Consider the following 24,997-nt stretch of genomic DNA (forward strand, 5'->3'; position numbering starts at 1 on the left):
TTACATTTCTGGGTTTCTGCACATGGAAGAACTCATCAAGAGTTGAGGAAAACTATTTCCCCTGACAGTAGTGACTTCCTTGGGTTCTTGTGAGGATTCTGTGAGATGAAGTCAGGGTTTAAGCACATGCAAAGTGCTCTACAAAACGTATTGATTGATGTTATTACTGCAACCATTATCACCATTGTCAGGACTGTAGCATGGAAATGAGGTAAGAGTCTGTTGCAGGAAATAATTATAAAATGAATGCCTTATAGTGATGGAAAAAACAAAACAGTTCAGGATATCTTTAAACTACACAAGGGGCCAAGTGCCAGTACTTACCAGGGTCTGTTATTCCCTGGGGACAAGAGGGCCAGTTTGAAGTTTCTGGACAGGGCATTGGATTCAAAATAGCTGAGAGGAAGCAGAGACCTCACCTAGATGAATGTGAAAGAAGATGTCATGGCCCAGCCGGTGTGGCTCATTGGTTGATGTCGGCTCATGAAACAGGAGGTCATGGTTCGATTCCCGGTCAGGGCACATGCCCAGGTTGCAGGCTTGATCCCCAGTGGGGGATAGGGGGCAGGAGGCAGCTAATTAATGATTCTCTCTCATTATTGATGTTTCTATCTCTCTCTCCCTCTCCCTTTCTTTCTCTGAAATCAATAAAAACATATATATGGCATGGAACCAGATGCAGGGAACTCTTCCCGATGATTATTCTCCTGAGATTTCTGGGTCTTGGGCAGTTGGCCAGTTCAGGTCTATTTGGTATCCTTTCCTATCTTAGACATGAGATTAGCTCACTTGCTTTCTCTACTTGGGGTTTCTACTAGTAGTTTAGCCTCACATTTTCTCTGGGGTTTGGAATTATCTTTTCTTGAGCTGAAAAATGCAGATACAGGCAGATATGGTGCAGAGAACCACTTTGGTTTTGAGCTATACCCCTCCCATCCCATCCTGATCCTACTTAAGTTCAGGAGCTCTTCTGAGATTTTTCTGGAATTTCCCCCCCCCCCTGCTAATTCTCACAGAGTATTAAAAAATAAATTTGCTGCAGATTTTGGGAGCAATAGTTTTTTTTTTTTGTTTTTTTTTTTTCAGATTTCAGGTGGCTTCTGATTTGAACTAGGCATAATCTTTTTTTAAGGCAATTTTCTAAATTATTTCTCCTAATTCTTCTCTTGAAAATTAGCATCTAGGACATTTCCTCTTCTTCCTCCGTCTCTTCCCCCTCCCCCTCACATTTCCTCTCCTCCTTTCTTCAACAGTGGGCTTCAAAGTGCCTGGCTTGGTATAAATGATGTTAAAGTCAGCCAATTTAATTTTTTCAGATTCAAGGGTGACTCACTTGACCTCAGGAGGAAGCCCCACATTGGCAAGATACTGTCTCCTCACTTTATATAGCACAGTCATTTTAAGTTATTGCCTGAGAGATAAACGCAGACAGAAGCTCAGGAAGTGGATATATAGTAACACAAAAACAATGCTTCCATGCAGAGAGTGAGAAAACACTGAGTAAAAGAAGGAGAGAAAGATGGAAGGACTATAAAGGAAGCAGCCTCAGAATATGCCCATGTTCTGTGTATGTCCCCCTCAGGTGACTTGGGGAAATGGTGATTCTAACCCCACTGGGTAATTTTTGGAAGAGATAAACATGCTGGTTATGGGAGGTTATGGGATGTAATAGTCTTGATGAATAGAAGGTTGTGCAGATCACTTCACCTGTTCCTCACGCAAGCTAAGACACAGCTCTGGGGGGTAGGAGAACCAGTCTGACTGTGGCTCAGGTGACTGGAAGTGGAACCTGCCATCACAATTGTTTCACACCTTCCCCCAAATATCAAGCAAGTTCTTAAAATTATAAATCGGATGACACCATAAACTTTTTATTGAATTTATTGGGGTGACGTTGGTTAATAAACTTACATAGGTTTCAGGTGTATACTTCTATAATGCATCATCTGTATAGTATATTGTGTGTTCACCACCTCAAGTCAAGTCTCTTTCCACCACCATTTATCCCCCTTTACCTTCTTCTACCTCCCCCCATTCCCTTCCCTCTGGTAATCAGCATGTTGTTGTCTGTCTCCATGAGGTTTTTGTGTTTTGTGTTGTTGCTTAAATCCCTTTATCTTTTTCACCCAGCCCTGCAATGCCCCTCCCTTCTGACAGCTGTCAATCTGTTATCTCTCTGTGAGTCTCTTTCCTTTTGTTTTGATGTCCTAATCAATGGGCATTTCATGGTAATGGCTCCACAGCTGAGCAAACCTGTACTTGATTAAAAATTGGGTCTATTTAGAAGTCCCTGAATTTCAAGTAAACCAAGTAACTGCCAATCAATGTGGCAGCTGAAACATTCACTCTCTGAAGCAAAACAATGGGGCTCATGTCAGAGACATCTCCCAAGTTTGAAAATTAATGTCATTTTGTCATTCCTTTTAAAAATCCATCTTTCTTTTCCTTTGAGTTTCTCTTCATGGCATCTGCTAAGTGGCTTTGTTGTTGGATTTTAGGGCCTGGCGCAGTATTCTGTGCTCTTTTATGGCTATTACGACAATCAGCGAACAATTGGATGGATGAATTTCAGGATGCCGCTCTCCTATTTCCTGGTGGGGATCAGCTGCATTGGATACAGCTTTGTAGTTGTCCTTAGAGCGTAAGTTTCATTGGGCTCTTGGGAAGCAGGCAATGATTTCTGGAATTAAACTGGAGAATGGATGTAATTTTTTTTTCTGTTTTACATTTGCAGTGGTTCTCAACCTTCCTAATGCCGTGACCCTTTAATACAGTTCCTTATGTTGTGGTGACCCCCAACCATAAAATTATTTTTGTTGCTACTTCATAACTGTAATTTTGCCACTGTTATGAATCCTAATGTAAATATCTGATATGCAGGGTGTATTTTCATTGTTCACGACCCACAGGTTGAGAACCACTGAAGAGGATGCTGTCTATGAGATAAAATGTCGTTCTAGTACCGATGCTAATGTTAGATTATTATATCCTCCAAACAAAAGGATTGAACATGACTGCGGCCTTTGGGTCATCTCACTGCATACCCGTCCTGTGTTTAAGCGTGTTTTTAAAATGTGCCTTTTTGTGCTTTGACGTGTGAATCAATGTTGCAAACAAGACAGGGAAACAGCTGCTGACCCCTCGTTTTGTGTAAAGAGGTTTGTGACTTGCAGAACCAGTTCAATAGGCAGAAACGGTTGTTCTCTGTTCTTTTTTAAAAGCCAGTGTAATCACTCATCCAAAGAATTGCAGCTGCATAAGGCGGCAAAAACAAATGGCCCCCACGAGACCATCATGATCAACAGTATCATCATGGTTTGTCTTAGAAAAGGATTTATTAGAGCAAGAGGAAGAATTTTATAGGGAACTGATGAAACAACAATTTTTTCCTCTGCCTGAAATGCATAGGGTGGGGGTAAAGTAGGTTTACAGTTGTATGTATGGAAAATAATGCAATGATAAATAATAATACAAGGGTAAACATGGTGTGTCATGTACTCACAACTGTGAACCTACTCCCTGTCCGCCCCCCGTATTTGTAATACCCTGCGGAAACCTAGCACGGTTGTTTGGGGCTATGAGCAACCTGCCCTTCAGCCAGTTCTCTGCTCTAGCTTAGGGGAAAAAGAGAGACACCTCAATTAATGTCCCAACCCTTTTAGTTGACTCTGCACAGGGAGAACTGACCATTTGCTTCACTTCAGGGAAGGGCCTTGTCTGAGGGTCCAAGTCTGTGACACACTTTGGGTCTTGTCCCTGTCACAATGACTGGTTCCACCAAAGAACACCGTCATACTTAGTTTTTAAGCCTCTTCATGACATGATGAAAGCCTTCATGGAGACCACACACCCAAAATATTTGTCTACTGCCCAAGTGTAATCAGAGATCTTAAATACCTAGTATTAGTTATCTTTCTACCTAATACAGTATTATTACATTCCAAAAATCTAAGATATTTCTAGTCTTTACCATATTTTTTTTTACTTTAATATATATATTGACTTCAGAGAGGAAGGGAAAGGGAAAGAGAGATAGAAACATCAATGATGAGCGAGAATCACTGATCGGCTGCCTCCCGCACACCCCCCATTTTGATTTGGCAAGACTAAAGTCAGGGTGCCAGTCACATTAGAGAGACCTCATGCAGATCATTTATGAGTTGGTCCTTCAATGTCCTTAGTCACTGGGCAAGCAAGTTTGTGTATGTCCAGTTACGCAGCTCTTTTCAGTGATTCTGCAGCAGCTGTGAATCCCCAGTTGGTCTGCATGGATGCAAATCCCACCTCTACCATGGACTAAAAGACCTTTGACAATTTACACAAATGTTCTGTTCTCTAGTTTCCCTCTTAATAGAGTTGTAATAACACCTTGGTCTTAGGATGGCCATGAGGACTAAATGAGTTAATACATGAAATGAGTTAATACTGAGAACATGTCTGGCTGGTGGTAAATAATTAATAACTGTCGATAATTTTGTTAGGATTATAACCCACTGGATTATTGAAGAATCAAATGTAACCCCAATGACAGAGCAGTCGCATAGGTTTATGCGGTAGCACATTAATGGATTTGTGTATTCATTACAATAATTTTCTAGTTGGTGAATTTTAAGATTATAGAACAGCATTGTGCAAAGAAATACAAGATGAACCACACATCTCACGTAAAATTTTCTAGGAGCCATATTCATTTACACAGGTAAATTAATTTAATTTAGAAATACTTTTATTGATTTTTTGAGAGAGAGGAGGGAAGAGAGAGAAACATCAAATTAATGAATTTTAATAATATATTTTATTCAATATAGCAAATGCATTAACATATAAAAAAATAATATTATTATTGAGGATTTTTTTGGTACTGTCTTTGAAGTCTTGTGTGTATTTTATATTTCAAGCATTCAGTGACCACATGTTGCTGGTGGTGACCATATTGGATAATGCCAGCCTAGAGGAAATGGCAGTTTTTCCTAAATAGCTTAAAGATGCCATTTAGCATAGTTGCAGGGCACAAAATCCACATTTTCTCTCTTAAAGTCATTCATATTATGTCGATGAAACCAACCTGGTTTTGGTCCCTCCTTCTAGCATGGACCTTTGGTTGTTTGTTACCTGATTGGCCAGTGGTTTAAACTCGTTATTATGTATTGCAAAACAGTTACAAAGCAATTCATAACTCCCACCCACTCCTAGCTTTGGGAACAAGGCTTGGTAGAAAGAGAATTAATGAGATATAAGTGATTGTACAAAATCATTTATCATTGCCTCTCCTCATCCCTACCCCGATAGAATATATTATTGGAATAAACATCGGTGGCTTTATGAGTTACATTATTCAAATCAAATAGAAGGGAATCTAGGTTTTAAAATCAATTAGTCTATGGATGGACTTCAACATCTTGCCCATACTGTTTGTCTAGGCATCCTCATCTATAAAATGGTGCCCAATATCTAATTTTAATTATTTAATAGGGAAATTGGAAGGTAATATGATATGGAAATCCACGAAAGTTCTTTGAGGTTTTAAGACAGGGTGACTAACTTTATTGACTCAGGACTCTCCCTCTTTTAGCACTGAAGTCCTGTGACCTGGAAACCCATTCAGTCCCTGGCAAACCAAGATGGTTGATCACTATAGTCTTCCTTCCTTCCTTCCTTCCTTCCTTCCTTCCTTCCTTCCTTCCTTCCTTCCTTCCTTCCTTCCTTTCTTCCTTCCTTCCTTTCTTCCTTCCTTCTTTTCTTCCTTCCTTCTGAGGCAGTGTACATTACTAACCACTTACTAAGCTTAGAAATATTCATAATCAAAAGTTACATATGTATTAGAAGAAAATTAATACAGCATAATGTAAAGTTGCATAACATGGAGACCATTAGCCCCTTGATATGTTGTCCTCGTCTCTTTGAAGTTTTGTATCACAAAGTAAAGGTGCTGTAATTTCAATATCTAATTGTTCCTATTAAAAATAGTTCTTTGAGCTAAAAATTTTGGCATATCCAGAGCAGCAAACTACTGGAAATAACTGAGTCATTCAGGGCAAGCATGCCTTACTGAGATGGCTCTTGCTGTCTGTTTTATCCCAACAGGCGCTCCCAAGACTTTCACCTGTTGTAGGGTTCATTGAGATTAGATATACCTCTTTTTCTGTTTATGAGACTGGCCATAATAGACTAAGCTAACAAGCAGAGCATTGAATACCTAAATAATGTACACATATAAGCCTCAAATAGTGTTAAAATTTTTGTCCACATAGACTATCCTCTATATATTAAAAACCTATATATATCATAAACCAGCTTCAATACATGCATATAAATATTTTTAAATTAGGAAAAGAGAGAATATATTTATCTATTAACCCTTAAACATTACAAAGTACATAGTAGTTTAATTATTTTACAGATGATAAAATAATATTAGACATACCCAGTGACCTACCTACAGCCATTTGACTGTAAGATCTATTTGAACCAAATTATATTTGGTTATTTTTTCATAACACATTAGCCCATTTAAAATAGATAAACTTTCATAAGGGGTGGGGACATTGGGGGAATTTAGATGACCTTAGAGATAGATGCCTGTCAGCCTATGATGTCACATTTATATCATATTGCTTCTTTCATTTTGGGTTCCATAATCACTGTCATATTTAAAAAACCAAAGCCTTATAGGACCATTTTATAATATGTATCATATGAAATTTCAGTTTTGCTATTTTTAGTGATTAGGGGAAAAAGGAAGTGGAATATGTATAATACAGTTCTCTAACTACTGAAATAAATGTGCAAGTAAGTGATTTTAAACTTTCCAATCCAAAAAAATATTTTTTAAGTCACTGAGTAGAATATGTGCAACTACTATCTTGATTTTTGATCAAGAGTTGCAGAGTAATGGAGAAATGTCATGCATTTGGTGCAATCACTTTTTTTGGAGGACATTCTAGGGAGAATTGAAATATATGCAGTGATTTCCTGACCTGACCTGGTTGAGGCTTCAGGGGGTCTGGGAACCATTGAAGTTGTATAGAACAGTGTCAGAGCCTACCCATATTTTCTTTTCCTGGGAGGGACCCGATGGTTTCCTTCAGATTTCTAAAGAGAGCCTTATCCCACAAAAGGTTAAGAGCCAAGTATATGAGCTAAGAAAACAGTTTAGGAAAACAAATAAAAATATGTATTTTTATATAACCTGTTTAATTTTTAAAATCATTAAGTCTTTTAATCTTGAAGGCCTGACAAATGCACAGTGTAAAAACTTAAAACAAAATTTAAAAATAAACTATTTTCTGGTTATTTAAAAAAAGTGTTTGAAAATATGTCTTTTAGCTATTGCTTCTCCAATTAACCTATACTTATGATGTTTTAACATTTCCTTTATTCTCCCTCTTTTTATGTATTCTGGTTGCTGGATTAAACTTCCTATTTTTATAGAATGACCCAAAATATTGGTGACGATGGGGGTGGTGATGACAACACCTTCAACTTCAGCTGGAAGGTGTTCACCAGCTGGGACTACCTGATTGGCAATCCGGAAACAGCAGACAACAAATTCAATTCTATCACAATGAACTTTAAGGTAAAGATGGCCACCTTCCACAGTCTTTTCTTTGTATTTCTAATATATGTATTTTTTATTCATTTCAGAGAGGAAGAGAGAGGGAGAGATAGATAGAAACATCAATGATGAGAGAAACTCATTGATTGGCTGTTTTCTGCATGCCCACTACTGGGACCGAGTCTGCAACCCAGGAATATGCCCTTGACCAGAATAGAACCTGGGACTCTTCAGTCCGCCGGCCGACGCTCTATCCACTGAGCCAAACTGCCTAGGGCTTTTCTTTATATTTGTCAGAGTAAAATGGGAGCAATCCCATATGTTCCAGCTAACAAAGTATCTTGACAATTTAAAGAAAGATTAACTCATCATTTCTGCCTACTGGGACTTGGGCAGAGTTCTGATTATGACTGGAAAATATCTGATGACCCACAACAGCACTATCTCTTCTCTACATTTGGTATTAAAATAATGCCATTGGCTTAAAATAGAGGACCATTAGTAATCAGAATCAGATATTTTATATAACAGAACAATGCTCAATATTTAAGATGACTTTGAAGTATTATTTTGTAGCTTTTAGAAAACTGTACTGGAAGAGAATTTAGAATAAAGAATATCCTATTAGAGTGGCTAGAGATGGTTTGTAAGAATTCCTCCTTTCTCTCACTTGTTCTCACTTACTGGCAATACTCACTGGTTTGTGAAATCCCAGATTTAGTTTATTTTCACATTTTACATTCTGATGTTAGAAAAATTAATTCCTGAGTTCATGATACTTGTGTAGCTCAGATATTTCTCTTTTTCCTGGTTTTAGGAAGCTATAATTGAAGAAAGAGCGGCCCAAGTAGAAGAAAACGTCCATTTGATCAGATTCCTGAGGTTTCTCGCTAACTTCTTCGTGTTTCTAACACTTGGCGGGAGTGGATACCTCATCTTTTGGGCTGTGAAGAGATCCCAGGAATTTGCGCAACAAGATCCTGACACCCTTGGGTGGTGGGAAAAAAATGAAGTTCGTCTCTGCATGCTTTTTATGTGCTTAGAACCTGACATTTGAGATTTTGTGGGTTATGCTTCTATGGCAGAACATTAAATAAGGCCACTCTCTACCTCTTTCCTCCATCTGCCCTGAGAGTTAGCCAACCCTGTCCCACATTTTCCACTCTATCCCAGCCTTATTTGCAAAGCTGTCTACTGGCTGTCTTCATTTTGGGACATTCTGGAACATTACAGTTGGGAGAGATGTTAGCACACATGTATTCCAACCAGTATAGTTTACAAGAGGATGAGGACTCTCAGGAGATTAGGTGATGTGTTCATGATCACAGAACTATGGAGAAAAGTGAGTTAAAACCTAGGATTCTTGGTGTCAAGCCCCACACTCTTTTCATGAACTTATGCTGATTTCTCTGTAGATCCTGCCTCTGTAACTGAAAGGTCCACTTGTTGCCTGAATTCTCTGAAGCAGCGATGATAGAGCCTTGGTTCCTGTGTTTATCTCGTGGACACATTCAGATTGCCTCCCCCACTTTGGGCAAGTCTGGGCTTCTCGCTCTTTTTCACTAGCAGCCTAACTCCCTGTCTCCCTTTTCTCCTCCTAGCCTGCCTTCCTCCCCCTCTGAATGCCATTCAAATTAGGAAGGTTAACTCTTTGCCAGGCATTAAATAAGATTGTCATTTTCCCCCCAGCATATCTGCCCATTCAGCAGGTCAGAGAAGGGAGGTCAGAGGTTGATATTTAAAATCAGGAAATCATTGATCATATATTGTTGCTAAGGCCTATTCTCTTTAATAAAATGTTCCAGCATGCAATGTGGCACCATTTAGAGTTAGGCATTTTCAAAGTTTGGGTAGATTTAGTCTGTGGGAAGTATAGACTTCCCACACTGAAATTTCTGCAGAGCCTTATAGACCAAAAAGGTTAAGTCTTCACAGTATAGAATCTCCTTAAACATGTTGGGACAGAAAATGGTATTAGTTACAACAAAAACTAACAAACAAAAGCATTCTATATTTAGCAATGGTAACATTGGAGGTGGAAGGCCGTTCATTTAAGAGACTATAAAAACACAGACATTTCATGGAAACCTGTGAAACAGTCATTTGGTGGAGATATTTCATTTACTTAAAACAAATAAACTTCAAAGCCTTTACTAAATTTGCTGTCAACATTCTTTCTTATAGTTGTGATAATATTTATAGGCACAATTATCATGCCACTTTAGTCTATGGTTCATATTGACTATATTTTTGTATAAATGAACCACAGTAAAGGATGGGTAGTTGATTGTCAATCATGAAAAGGGTCACTCTTTGTAAGAACCAGTTTAATACCCATTTTAGGAGATCCCTGAGTCCTAGGAGCCAACAAAGGTAATAATGGGGAGTTATGCATAACTATAAATTTGATAAAACAGAATTAAATTTACCTTATATAAGATTGTATAAGATTTGCCAAGTTTTTACTTTAGGCTGAAATGATATCATGCTGATTTTATGTTATGCTGATTTTTAGCTCCTGTTGGTCATGCATATATAATGTTCTTAATAAAAATGGAAAAAGCATATTGACAATTATTTTCTAAATATAGTCTAGTACTTCTAATCAAAATATGGAATCCACAAGGGGAAATAGGAAATGTTTAATGGTGGCAGTTTGAGCCAGTTATTTAGGAAGGACAGTTGCTAATGTTACCTGAAAAGTTACCAGAAATCCTTTTTTTTAAATTTTTTTTTTTTTTTTTTTTTTTTTTTTTTTTTTTTTGAGTAAGGAAGGCTTTTCCTCCACCATAAAAGTAGTACTTGCTCTGGATTTTTTTTCCTTTGACTTAATTTAGCCAAATACTATAATCGTAAGGATGCCAGTCAGTCAGGAGAGAAGGACCACACATTTCCTACTTGCCCTATTTCTCTCCCCTACCCCCAACCCCCCTCTCTCTCATCATCCTCTTGCTTTTGGCATCATGAACCAGTCATCCTTTTGAAACTGTCTTGCCTTGGCTTCAGTGGCTTCAATAACATCATACTATATGTTCTTCTTTTTTTTCCCTGAATGTCCTCTGTGGGTTTTTTTTTTTTTTTTTTTTTGATAAAGCACTTTTTCTTTTGCTCCTAACAGTTTGCATGTCCCTGAATTCAATGTTTAGTCCTGAGCCCATCTCAAGGAAGTCATTCATTCTAACTAATTAAACTAACTCATATGCTGATGATTGTCAAGTTATTATTTCTAATTTGGATCTCATTCTTCAAGCAGATCATTTTCCATTGCCTTTGGAAATATGTTGTGTAGTGTGTATCTTCATATCAGAATCAGTTACCATATAGAACAATACGGGTTCTTTGGGTAGTGAGTGATGTAAATTGCATCCCTCATTATACCAGGAAACACTGTTATTACTGGCACATATACAAGCTCATATACATCCAGATCTTGAGACTGTGAGTTGATATTGACTTTGATGTTTTTTATTAAGATTAAATTTTAAAAATGCACGAGATAATCTTCTTTAGTCTAATAAAAGATCAAAGGTATCTAGCTGGAACTTTGCAAAAGTCTGGAGGAAAGCAATAATAATTTCTAAATACTATTAACCCAATTTATCCCTTGTGTCTCCTTGTAGATGAACATGGTCATGTCCCTCCTGGGGATGTTCTGTCCAACATTGTTTGACTTGTTTGCTGAATTGGAAGACTACCATCCCCTCATTGCTCTAAAATGGCTACTGATACGCATTTTTGCTCTTCTTTTGGGCAACTTGTATGTATTTATTCTTGCCTTGTTGGATGAGATCAACAACAAGGTAAATCGTGTGTCTGGATTGCCATCAGCATGTTGTTACATTCCCAGTCTCAAGACTGCCAGACATGCATTTGATATCTGTGTTATGTTCACTTTTGTTGCTATTGCTTGCTTTCTAGATTGAAGAGGAAAAGCTAGTAAGGGTCAATATTACCTTGTGGGAAGCCAACTTGATCAAGGCCTACAATGCAACACTCACTGGAAATAGCACCGGGGCACCCTTTTACGTGCACCCTGCAGATGTACCTCGAGGACCCTGCTGGGAAACAATGGTGGGGCAGGTAATATCACAAACAGAAGTGCATGACAGTTAATGGATTAAAAAAGAACAGAGTCAATAGTTCTTCCATAAGTGTGGCCTAATTTTTTATTGCTTAAACTAATAAAATACAGCTAAGATTTATTGAATGCTTACCATGTGCTGGCTGTGAATTTCATATACATTATCTCATGCATGCCTCACATCCATTCACTGAGGGAAGTTCTCCTTTTATACCCCTTTTACAGTTGCACGTAACAGAAGGATTGTTTTGAAGCAGTGAGTTGTTTACTACCTATTGGTGTTCTAATAAAGCAGATTGTTGTTTTAATTTATAATACTGTGGGGCTTAAGTATTTTCCAATGTTTTAATTGACTGTGTGTTTTCTCCTGAGGATTTCTTGTTCGCAACATTTGCCAGTTCTTTTCCTAATTGGATCACCCATCTATTGTCATACTGATTTGTAAAAGTTTTCATGTGTTAGAAAAATGAATCTTCTATCATCTATGCTGCAGGTGCTTTTTCCAAGTTTGTCTTTAAAATTTATAAATATTGCTGTTTGCCAGATTAAATTTTATACTTCCACATGGCCAATCTTTTCCCATTTTGGGATACTGTGTGATGCTTATAAAAGTTTCTCAGTAATAAGTCTTTTAATACAGTGATTTTGGAACAGAAAATAATTATTTTTAGACAAATAAAATAAGAGTGAAACATTCTTCATTTGCTAGACATGCCTAACTAGTTTCTTTACCATTAATTGCAGTTTTCATGCTCATACTGTTTAGAAACATGACAAATTCGCTGTCAACACTAGGACCATTTAAAGACAAAAATGCAAATTGTAATGCAGATAATATCTCCACAGGAATTTGTGCGGCTGACTGTTTCTGATGTTTTGACCACTTACGTCACAATCCTTATTGGGGACTTTCTCCGGGCATGTTTTGTAAGATTTTGCAATTACTGCTGGTGCTGGGATTTAGAATATGGATATGTAAGTATGATACTCATGTTCTCTTATCAGATTATTCTTTTGTGGCTCATGGTTTACACACACTATGCAAGAAGAAGATATCTCAGGATTTAGAGGGTGGGATCTACTTTTTATTATTTATTTTATTTTTTAAATATATTTCTATTGATTTCAGAGAGGAAGGGAAAGGGAGAGAGAAATAGAAATATCAATGATGAGCGAGAATCATTGATCAGCTGCCTCCTACACGATCCCTATGGGGATCAAGGCAGTAACCCCAGGCATGTACCCTTCACTGGAATTGAACCTGGGATCCTTCAGTCCGCAGGTCGATGCTCTATCCACTGAGCAAAACCAGCCAGGGGGGGATCTACTTTTTAGATGTCAATACAGTAGTTCCCCCTTATCTGCAGAGAATACATTCCAAGACCTCCAGTGGATGCCTGAAACCACAGATAGTACCGAACCTATACACTATTTTTCCCTACATAGACATGCCTTTTTACTTAAAAGAAACACTTTATGGCTTCCTTTTGGCATATCTTACTTGCCAGCATCACTACTCTTGTGTTTTGGAGCCATTATTAAGTAAAAATGTTATTCAAACACAAGCACTGCAATGCCAGGACAATTGATGTGATGACTGAGATGGCTACTAAGTGACTGACAGGCAGGGGGCATCTGCATATGGATGCACTGGACAAAGTGATGACTCACATCCCACGCAGGCTGGAGCAGGGGGATGCAAGGTTTCATTGCACCACTTAGAACAGCGGGCGACTTAAAACATACAAATTGTTCATTTCTGGAATTTTCCATTTAGTATTTTTGAACAACAGTTGACCATGGATATCTGAAACGGTGGGAAGCGAAACTGTGGATAAGGAGGGAACTACTATAAATGAAGTCCAATGAGTATGGTTTTAATTCGGGGGGAGGGGGGATCAGACTTGAATATCATGGCTCACAATATTCTCATCAATTAGCACAGGATGGCTGAAGCAATGGATGGTGAACTCAGTAAGTCTTGGACCCAGAGTTAGCTCCCTCCCCACGAAGCTTGCTGGCATTTCCAGAAACAGGGCAGGATGGGTAGTGTCAACCTCTTATTCTATTAATGCCTCGGAATGCTACTAAATAAACTCCTAGACATGGATCCTGGCTAGTCCCTGTGCAGTACATTGGGAAATAGAAGAATTTATTGACTATAGTGCTTACTTCATAAAGCTCACAATCTAACAAGAACTCAGCAAAGACAAGCAGGGGGCTTTTGAGGAGGTTTTGAGGAAGGCCCAGGGTGCTGACAGGGCTCTGGCAAGTGGTGGAGCTGAATTCCAGCAAGCTGACTTTCTTCCATGCTGTTGTCATGGAAGTCAGGTTTCTTTGACTTCATCACCAGCTCACTGTCTACGCTCAACCCCGGATCACCACACAAAGTTCGAAGGCGGCAGCAAGCACATATCACTACTCTGTGGTCTAAGACACTCCAGCGGCCCACCGTCCCTCTTTTGCAAATGAAACAGTCATCTTGGGAAATATGACCTGGAGGTTGGTTGTACTCATTTGCTTAAAATCCTCCAGTAGCTTAGTTAGAAGGAATTCCAAATCCCTGTTTAGGCCCGTTAATTCCTTATATGATCTGTTTCTTTTCTTTTTCTCTGAGCTCACCACTTACTACTTTTGCTCTTTCATTGTAAAGTCCACAAACTTGGGATTCTTTCTTATGCTCCAATACAAGATGGTCCTTTCATTGTCACTAGCTGTTCCTCCCTCCAGGGATGCACATTCCCAGAATTTGGCATGGCTCATTTTTTTTGTCATTAAAGACTCAGATTATGTCACCTCTTTAGAGCTCTTCTCTGGCCGCCCATTCTAATGTAGCCTACCAGACACTCTCAGCACACTGTTTTATTTTCTTCATGTGACCTTTAACCACGTGACATTTCCCTTTTTAAAAGTGCTTATGATGTGTCTCCCTCTGTTAGAATGAAAGCTCTATGACACAGAGGCCTTGACCTCTATGCTTAGAACTACTAGTATGCCTGTCACATGGCAAGCATTAGGTGTTGACTGGCTGGTTCAGTGTTGAACCTCCTCATTCTAACATCATCAAGGCAACACCATGCATCTATTGACAGATTTCTGTTTGTTTCCTGGCATGGAATCAGCTCTGGCTTAATGTTTTTGAGCCCATGATGTTTCTCTTCTCACTAGTGAAGTGATATCCTTTACTGCGGATCTCCCTTCTGTCTCATGCCCCGAGTCTCAGGACAAGTCCTACATTCAGAACTCCGGGCTAGCTTCTCTGCCTGGCTATCTGACTTTGAAATCATGACCTTCTCTTAGGTCATCTCTATCACTCTCACTGAAAGTGGCTCTCAGACGAGCCAAAAGCAGTTAGGTAATGCTCTTTGGTGAACGATAGTGAGGTAATGCTATAGATCCAGAATGCTGTTGCATTGCTTTCCCGTTCCCTGCTATGAGGTATTCAGCTGGCTTGGTTTCATTTCTGTTTTCCTTGCCTGATTCAGCTCTTCTGATGCAGACATAAAAATCACCCTTTTTTTGTTAGACTATTGCTTAGCTTATGCTTGCTTTTTAGCACTTTCTTCTTAAGTGCTAGAAAATTTTGCTTTAAATATGAAGTCAATACAACATGACCTGGATGCATAAATGCTGTAATTAAATGATTGATTTATTATCCATTGAGTGCTGACAGTGCTCTTGAATTAGTACAAAGTACAGAAAAAAAACAACAAGTTTCTGTCTTAGGTCATAGAGAAAGAATTTTCTTCCATGTTACCTTTGGAGAGTGCTTCAGAGAGAAGCTCAACATTAAAACAATTTTTAAAGCATTGAAGTTGGATGATGGATCTCTGATATGGATTTGATTATCATTGATCCACCAAGTGAACAGCTTACACAAATTGAACGCCTACTAGGCACGAAACATTATGGGCAAACTCTGGTGCTGGGTGGTAAAGGGATACAGAAATAGAAAAGATGTAAGTCTTAGGAGAGGTTGCACACTTGGGTTGGCAAGCTAGATTCAACTTACAGATGGTTTTTTCCTTTGGTTCACAGAGTGATTTGTTTGTTTTTAATGAGCTAACATGTTAGAACTGGAAGATTTACATTTTAAAAATATGAATTTATTGCTTTGCTAATGTAGTGGAAGGACTGGGAACTTTAGACTCATATTCCCACTCCAGAGAAATTGGCTGGAGCTGAAAAACCACTGCCCTCTTCAGTTTTATTCATTCACCAGTTTCTTACATTCTTTAATACTCTTTAATCTTGCAAGCTTCCATTGTCAGTACCCAGCAGAAAATGCAAATGCCATGGGAGAAATCTACTGTGATTGGACTTCCAGAGGGGAAGGGGAGAGGTCAATAGAAATGCAGACATTGCAGAGGAGGAGGCATTTGAGCCAAGTCTTAAAGGATGATCAGAATTTCAAAGGCTTGAGATGGAAGGAAGCATTCTCAGTGAGGGACATTATACCTTGTCCAGCGGCTGGAAAACATGGGCAGTGCAGGCAGAGAACAGAAAATCTGTAAAATCTACTGTGACTTAAATATGAAAATAAAAATCAAAGGTAATCTCACCACTATGGCATTGCTTATTTGGATTATTTGAATCACATAGCATTAACATTTATTTTTATGTAAATAAAGGAATACTGTAGATTCATTATAGATTTTTATAAACATATTTAAAATGTATATATATAGATGTATTTTATATATTATTCAAATGTATAAAATACATTTTTATTAAAACATATTTAATGACTAGTTGCCTGCTTTTTTCACCTAACAGTGACCATTTTCCTATGCTGTTAACTCTTCTTTTATGACATAGTTTTTAAATAGTTGTGTGATATTCTGTATATGAATATACCTTCATTATACATTAAGCTGATCAGGGGTGGAACTAATCGGTATGCTCTAGAACCCATGTCTGATCAACTTCAAAGCCATCAACTAGATTTCCATCATGTTGGTTTTCAGTGTAATTCATAACCTTAGACATTTAAGGGAATCTGCCACATGATGACTAATTCATGGCATTTGCAATTTAAGGTACTCCCAGGCTTAGACAGGTCACTTTCAGTAGAATAAAGTTAGCAGAAGAGGTTTGGATATAGAATTAGATGATAAACTGATGTTCTCTAGCTGATAAGAGATATTATTTAGCCATCCAGGAAGATGGCATGAAAAGAATCAGTAAGAAGTCATGGGTATCCCATGAAGGGATGAGAACATGGGAAAAGGGACAGCACAGGCTGGATTTGAAGTTCTACTTGAATATTGGACAGTATCTGTCTACAGGCAACTAGGTTTGAAGTGCTAACCTCAAGGCGTTGAGTTGTCCTAGTAGATGAGGCTAGGATTTGTCCTCAGTCAGTGGTTCTCACCTATGAGGGTACATTAGAATCCCGTAAAGGCAGGATAGGATTTCTGATTCAGGAGATCTGGGTTAGGCCTGAGAATTTACTCTCAAGTTCCCAGGTAAAGCTGCTTGCTGGTCTGGGGACCACACTTGAGAAGCATTGCCTTAGAGACACAGGCAGGCCAGCCTGCAGTTCTAAAAGGAGTGGTTCCAACCATGGGAAATGAGATTTGAGAGAAGAAAGTCAGGCAGGTCATAGCAATAACAGAATTCTATCTGAGGTCCTGAATTACACTTCACAATATTCAGAGGTGGATCGATCTGCCCCAGGTAGCTAAACTTGCAGAGAGAGTGGGTTTTCCCAGGCTCTTTAGTCCAATGAGCACCATATGTCTTCCCTCTGTGTAGATGACAGACTAGCCCATCACAAACAAAGATCCCAATATAAAACAAGGTAATAGTTAATCCCTTGACTATTATGGACCTTAGCCCAAAGCCAAATGGGCTCCTTGGTTGCTGACCCTTAAAAATCTTATTAGTGAGTTTATTATTCGTATCCCATTTGAAACATTCATTAACTCAGATTTTAAGAAAACCTTTTTATTCCTCAAGCTTCATTTACCTTTAAACTTTTTAGATTTTAGAGGCAATTAAACACATTGCAAATTGATTTACACTGACATTATTAAAATATTGATTTAAAATTTAAAGTGTAATATAATCTTATATGTTTAAAAAAATCCACCTGTAAAATAATGAGCATTGAATTTTATGTATGTGTATGTGTGTGTGTGTGTGTGTGTGTGTCTGTACGTGTAGGGTTGCCTTCTCGCATTTGTTTTATCTTTAGAGTGGAAGTTTCTGAGCTTAATGTCTACAGAATGAAATTAATTTCTAAGGTATTTACAGAAAGGCAATTCTTTAATAATTGGGTCTAATGTTCAACTGATTACATATTTTAAATTAAATAGGGATTTTAGAAATTATTTAGTTTAGAAGTTAGCAAATTTTCTCTAGAAATGGCTGGGTAGTGTTTTTGCTTCTGCAGGTGTGATATAATGAGAAATGTTTATTTTCGTCTTCATTCCAAGCTCCTGGCACATAACTCCTAATATATTTGTAATTTCATAAACAAAGTGCTAGGAATATCTTTGACCCCGGTACCTGACACAGAGCTCCTAAATTCCTTGAAATTTCTTGGGTGATAGGAACATTTTTTGTTCTCGTGAAGTAAGTCTTGGTGGACTTGGAAAGCTTCAGGATGTGGTCTGGTCATCGGAAAGTCCAAGCCATGATTAGGAGCTTCACATTTTAAGCCTCTTCCCCCATCCTCCAGATATGGCTCATGGACCATAGTGTGCCAACCCCTAATCTAATTTGTTTCATAAATTTATCTATGAGGAAACCGAAGCCAGGAGAGATTAGTGACCAGCTCAGTTCACCCAACTAGGAAATGGTTGGGCAGAGTCTTACTCTCAGGTCTGCATGCCTGTCAAGTATCTGTATCACCAAGCCACCTGGGTTGGTAGGACTGCTCTATACCCTTTGTCAATTTATGCATCAAAGCTTCTATTCTTCCAGCTGTCCTTGCTGCATACAGGTACTCTGTGTATCCTTTGAGTTTTTCTAGTCACCTGGTAACAAAAATATCTTATCTCAAATGACCTTTAAGCGGTTTGAGTGCTTGTGAGACTAAAGGGAATGCAGTTCTGAAAAGTTGCATTTTTTTCACTGTCTGTGGTTTATTGGGCTAAATCATGGCACTATTCCAAGAGGCCAAATTGAAGGTTTGATTTTGGAACTGACACAGAACAGAGCTGCACTAAGTCCACAGATGTCATAGGCCACCCAGCTGAGCATTTGTCAAATGTGTTATGTGATCTCTCAGGGCTCCAGGAGAGGAGAATATATGATCCGGAGCAAAGTTCTCCTAGGGAAGGAGAAATACTCAGAATTGATGTTTCTCATGATTGGAAGCATTTTTTTTCTCCATGAGGGCCACGTGTTTTTTTTCATTGTTGATTTTATACCAAAGATTGTCAACAAAGTCTCTTTTGTAGCACCTTATAAATGTTATAGATCTAGATAATTAACAAACACTCTGTATATAATTTTGCAATATCTTGAGTGAATTTGTGCTGAAATCATCCAGGTCATCTTTGTTCTGCCTAGTATGATAGGGCTATCTATTGTTTCATTCTGTATCATTTTACCTTGTTATTTAATCATTCTTGTTATGCCATTTGCTGTTTATCCCCTGAATCTATTAACAAGGCACATTGCTTGTATCTTTCAGTTGTCTAGGAGAGTACCACTGCCTTTGGGAATGTGATAAAGTTGACGTAGATTCAAGAAGTCTTTAGCAAAGCATTTAGCAAAGCATTCAAGAATTCTTTAGCAAATCTACCTTCTCACAAATATATGTTTGGGTTCTTGGGTTTGGGAATAACAGAGACACTTTCAGGTCATGTGTGTATGTTTGTGTGTGTGTATTGGGGAGGGAGTTATTATAAGGATATAAATGGCCTGAAGTTACATGTGCAGATGTCAACATCTGGGGCGGTGATAGGGACCTACCACACTCATGGTCTCTTGGCCCTTTCACTTCCTATCTTTTTGCTGTTCTCTTTTGCTCTTGTAACCCATTCCTCAGTCTCCTTCCTGACTATTCTCTATTTTAAATTAAATAGAGGTAGTCCTGCTGTCATGGCTCAGTGGTTGAGCATCAACCTATGAATCAGGAGGTCACAGTTTGATTCACGGTCAGGGCACATGCCTGGGTTATGGGCTTGATATCCAATATGGGGGCATATATTGATATTTCTATCTCTCTTTCCCTTACTTTCTGAAATCAATAAATATGTATTTTTAAAAATTAAATAGAAGCAAACTTTATTACCTTTGTTAATTAGCATTAATCCCAATTGGTAGAAGCTTTCCTTATAGAACGCCTAATATGTCACCAGGAAGCCTTTGGATGGGCCACCCTAGGAAGATACCTACCTCAGTTCCTAGCAGTGGCACCTCTGCACAAAGAACTGCCTGGTCCTGCCGCCCTATGCAGGATGGTATTATCCCAGAGACAAACACTGGACATCCAGTTCAATAACTTCTTTAACTTTTGTTGTGTTTCTTTATAATTATTTTATTGTAAAAGAAATTCACATATTTTTATTGAAAAATATTTTACAAGATACAAAACTTGAAGAAAATAAAAGCTATAACCCATCCCCACATGAAATAACTATTAATTTTGTTGAATACTTCCAAGTCTTTTCTTTACACATAGTTTCATAAAGAGTTCATAAAATAATGAATGTATAATTTTGTATATTTTTCATTTCATGTTAAAATATAGTTTTCTCTTGTGTATGCAAATACTCTTCCAACATGTTGTAATTAGCTGTGATATATGTCATCTTATAGATAAACTTTAGTTACTGAACCAATATCAGACATTTAGATGGCTTCATCTCTGCTTGTTTACATTTTTCAACACTTAAGATAGCTTTAAGACAAATTCCGAGAAGTAGACTTAACAAGAGTGAGGTGTTTAAAGCTTTAAATATGAATCCTCAAATTGTTTTTCTAAAAGGCTGCTCCAATATTTACTCTCCCCAGCGGTGTATGAAAGCCTATCTCACCACGCTTTCACAGCACTGAATGACAGCATTTTAAAATGAGTTTTACAATGTTAAAAGGGTGCTTTATTACTTAACTTATTGCTAATTACTTGTCATATTGATCATCCCGCTATTGTTGCTGTAAGAAAATAGTTGAGAGCTTAGCCATACCTATGTAGAAGTATAAACCACTTGCCTTTCAATATTCACCCCATGAGATACTAATCCAATGAATGTCTGTGTCTCTTCTAGCCTTCATATACTGAATTTGACATCAGTGGCAACGTCCTCGCTCTGATCTTCAACCAAGGCATGATCTGGTAGGCCAGCTGTTGGGTAATCTAGCACTTTTTGAAAAGCCTCCAAGATCAATATTGCATAAAACCCTGTGGCCCGGTGTCAAAGGAGATCACAATCTGTGTCTAAGTCAACATCTGCGTTTGTAGAATGGGTGGCTGTGAATAGTTTACTTTTTTCTTCTTCAGATATTTAGTTTTGGTCTTCAAATGCATCTGCCTGTTTTGCCCAGCACTCCTTCATCAAGTGATGGGCACCTGTGTTCTAGTTGGTAGATTATTGGAAAGCGTTTTATATTTTCTGTCCTGTGACACTAGGATCTAACAATGAAACATTAATGATCACATTACTACATGTTAAGAATGGGATAAATTGTGAGATCTTTCTGAGAAACTGATTTTATCTTGTCATCACTATTGAATACATTTAAAATACAACTTATAGCTACTGTTAAAAATAGTATCTTACAAAAAAAAATAGTATCTTACCAAATCCAATAATGTATAGAGATAAAAACACATGTTTTAGGAAGGTCAAGTTAAAAATATGATCGTTATTTTGGAACTTGTTTCACAGGGCCATTTGCACATCAGAATTATTCCTTTTGATGTACAAAGGATTGTCATATCTTTTATCAAATGAAAGCATTCTCTCGGAAAACCTTGACAGGTTAAGATGAATTGATATAGTCAAAGCCATTTTTTAGTTTAAAAATTGAATCACAGCATCCAGTTCATCTGGGGACCATGTGTCTTGTAAATCTGTCACTCAACTAAGAGCACGCCAACCCACAAGCAGTTACAATTGAGCTTCTTTATCCCGTTGATACGTGTCTACTATAATATTGTGCCACTGATCACACCATTGTCCTATGTACAACTACTAATGACTAGCTCAGTTTTTGCACAAGCATCTTATGTTACTCAAATCTTTCAACCATGGCTGGCCTGAATTATTAAACCTTTGTGAGACTGGACCTCGTGCAAATGTTAACATTGTTTTACTTTAGTAATATAAAGACCATAGCCAAAGACCCATTCGTGCTGCCATGGGGCCTGTCAAATTCCTGGGCCTCATTAGATCAATCACTGCAAAGAAAAGATTATGTTCTCTATTGTCAGGTGTATTTTAAATGTACTTTTTGGTTAAATTCGCAAGTTATGGCTTATGCGTCCAAGGAGTGAAATGCATCCTTTATTTTCCACGCAGAGGAAAGTCAAGGTGGTCCAATGTATGACTAACAGAGAGTCAAGGTAACAGCTTCTGTGGGTCCTGGATCTTTCCTTTCCTGGAGAGGATTCTGTTGTCTATAAGCCTAATGTGGCTGATTGTGGGCTGCAACATTGCTACTGCAGGAATGAAGAAGCACTGTGTTATATCAGTTTTAAAACTCCCTGGCTCTTGCCCTGACTGGTTTGGCTCAGTGGATAGAGCATCAGCCTGCGGACTGAAAGGTCCCAGGTTTGATTCCGGTCAAGGGCATGTACCTTGGTTGTAGGCACATCCCCAGCAGGGGCTGTGCAGGAGGCAGCTGGTCGATGTTTCTCTCTCATCGATGTTTCTGACTATTTCTCTCCCTTCCTCTCTGTAAGAAATCAATAAAATATATTAAAAAAACAAAACAAAACAACTCCCTGGCTCTTGCAGAGTGCCATAAATCCCTCAGGCCCGGGGGGTGCCATTTGTACACACATGTGCTGCATGTCTCTTTCTTATTCTTTCAGAATTTAGACAACACATTTGCCTAGAAATTCCTTTTCATTATTAGAAAAGCTGTTGTAATGGCTGCCTGATTGTTTTCACTTGCAATTTCACAACTGTTTCTATATATTGCTATTATTCATATTAACATTCTGAAATATCTAAAAACCTTGTTCTCTCATGGGTAGATCCATGATCAAAATCTCTTCAATATCATTGCACTTTTGCTTTCTATGTATTCATCCTTGAGCTGTTGAGCCGGGCTTGCTTCTGATGAGTCTGAGGAGGACTTTAGAAAGTGAATGTGCTTTTTGAGTAGACAAAGATAGCCACACACCAGAGTTCCAGAAGCAAAAGAACTGTTACTCACCTTCAGGTCAACCCTTTGTACAAATTCTCTGTTTCTAACTCCCAGGAAGTTGGTGAGGGAGGTGTGTGGAGTGTGCAGCCTACTTTTCACAGGCTCTCTTGCAAAAGCGCACCCACTCATGGTAATCTATTTCATGAGGCATTAGGATCTGATAACTGGGTTTGACCACTTGTTACAGAAACAATCAAGAGAGCATGGGGATTTTGAATCTAATTTCTTTCGTTTGTGACTAGAGACAGTCAATTACCGCTTTAGGAGTTTCTAAATAGTGGACATTACTTACTCTGATGTTATTAAAGTCAACCATTTATAGGTAAAAGTCTGTTTGTTATGAATTGACTGAAATGATCAGTAAATCTTTATATTACACATTTATTTTGTAAATTTATCTTTATTATTGAAAGTATTACAGATGTCCCCTTTATTCCCCTCACTGACTTCCCCCTTCCCGCCTCACCCCCCAGATATTCACAGCACTGTTGTCTGTGTCCATGGGTTATGCAAATATGCATATAAGTTCTTTGGTTAATCTCCTCCCACATCACCCCCTTTATGTCTGAGATTCCTCATTATTTTTGAAATAGGCAGCATAGGCTTTTGTAATCACAGTTTTTTAAGTGACAAAAGCACAAGTTATCTGTATTGTAGCAGGATGTAGAGGTAGCAAAGAACACACAGTGAGAGAGAAGATGGGTTTGGACATTGCTCCAACATTGCCTCATGGTATACCCTCCTGCCAATCTTTCATCTTTCACTACCTCATTTTCTCAGTTGATTACACGTGAATAATTTGCCTGACATATACCATGTCACTGGAGTAATAAGAAGAGCTAAATAAAAGAAGCTTTCATCTACTTTGATCTTCTTGGAAGAAAAGCATTTTATTAGGCTAAGGTATTACTGTGATCTTTGCTTGACAGATGATGGGATCAAGTCTGGGTAAGGGACTTAGTGAGCCAAGCTGATTAGTTGTGAGTCATGAACAGTGACAGAGTGAGCATTAAGGTTCTGATATCTGTGTGCCAGGACCTGTTTTTCTAGGTTATGGCTCTGTGTCATTTGTTCAAAATGCCTATGTGATATTCATTTGGAAATTTTTTTTTTTAAATATATTTTTATTGATTTTTTACAGAGAGGAAGGGAGAGAGATAGAGAGTCAGAAACATCGATGAGAGAGAAACATCGATCAGCTGCCTCCTGCACATCTCCTACTGGGGATGTGCCCGCAACCCAGGTACATGCCCTTGACCGGAATCGAACCTAGGACCTTTCAGTCCGCAGGCCGACGCTCCATCCACTGAGCCAAACCGGTTTCGGCCATTTGGAAAATTTTAAATTTATTTATCTATAGATGTACATTCATATAATAAGTGTGTACATATATATGCATAGAGACAAATGATGCATGTGAGGGGGAGGGAGTAAGAGATCACCCAAAGGACTTGTATGCGTGCTTATGAGCATAACCAATGGACACAGACAGTAAGAGGTGAGGGCATGTGCTGGGGCGTGGGAGCAGCTGGGGAGAGGTCGATGGGGGAAAAAGGAGACTTATGTAATACTTTTAAACAATAAAGAATTCAAGTTAAAAAAATGATGCATGTATATGTGCAAATATATGTGACTTTAGACAAGTCTTGTTCTTGAATTATATACAAAATTGTACCTAAGGATAGACTAGGTTGATCAGCAATGAAACATAAACCCAAAAAATTAGACTCTATAAGTCTGATGTGGGCTGTCCAAGGGCTCCACTCTGTAACTTCCCGTTTCTTGGAGTCCTACACAGGCATCACAAGGACCTACCTGGAATGGCTGGTCAGAGTAGTGAAGAGAGCGAAAAACACACAGGGCTGTTAGTGTTTTCACCCAGCAGTGAGACACCTCTTTTTTTTTCTTCTCTTTTTTTCTTATCCCACCTATTGCCCCCTGCCCCCCACTCATGTCCTCATGCCCCTGGTGTCTGTGTCCAATGGTTGGGCTTATATGCATGCATACAAGTCCTTTGGTTGATCTCTCCC

The 24,997-nt window shown here is 38.4% G+C and overlaps 1 protein-coding gene across 1 annotated transcript in view; it reads left to right on the forward strand.

Annotated features, from left to right (window-relative positions):
- The window catches only part of TMC1 (transmembrane channel like 1), a 314,024-nt gene that overhangs the window by 271,778 nt on the left and 17,249 nt on the right, over positions 1-24,997 (forward strand). The window contains exons 18-24 of the mRNA XM_081103893.1: positions 2,499-2,641; positions 7,432-7,576; positions 8,373-8,567; positions 11,176-11,355; positions 11,474-11,635; positions 12,483-12,611; positions 20,861-20,928. Coding sequence (XP_080960019.1) covers positions 2,499-2,641; positions 7,432-7,576; positions 8,373-8,567; positions 11,176-11,355; positions 11,474-11,635; positions 12,483-12,611; positions 20,861-20,928 — 1,022 coding nt within the window. The remainder of the gene's footprint in view (positions 1-2,498; positions 2,642-7,431; positions 7,577-8,372; positions 8,568-11,175; positions 11,356-11,473; positions 11,636-12,482; positions 12,612-20,860; positions 20,929-24,997) is intronic.

Source organism: Myotis nattereri, assembly GCF_964212035.1.
Source record: "Myotis nattereri genome assembly, chromosome: 12".
Taxonomy (NCBI): Eukaryota; Metazoa; Chordata; class Mammalia; order Chiroptera; family Vespertilionidae; genus Myotis; species Myotis nattereri.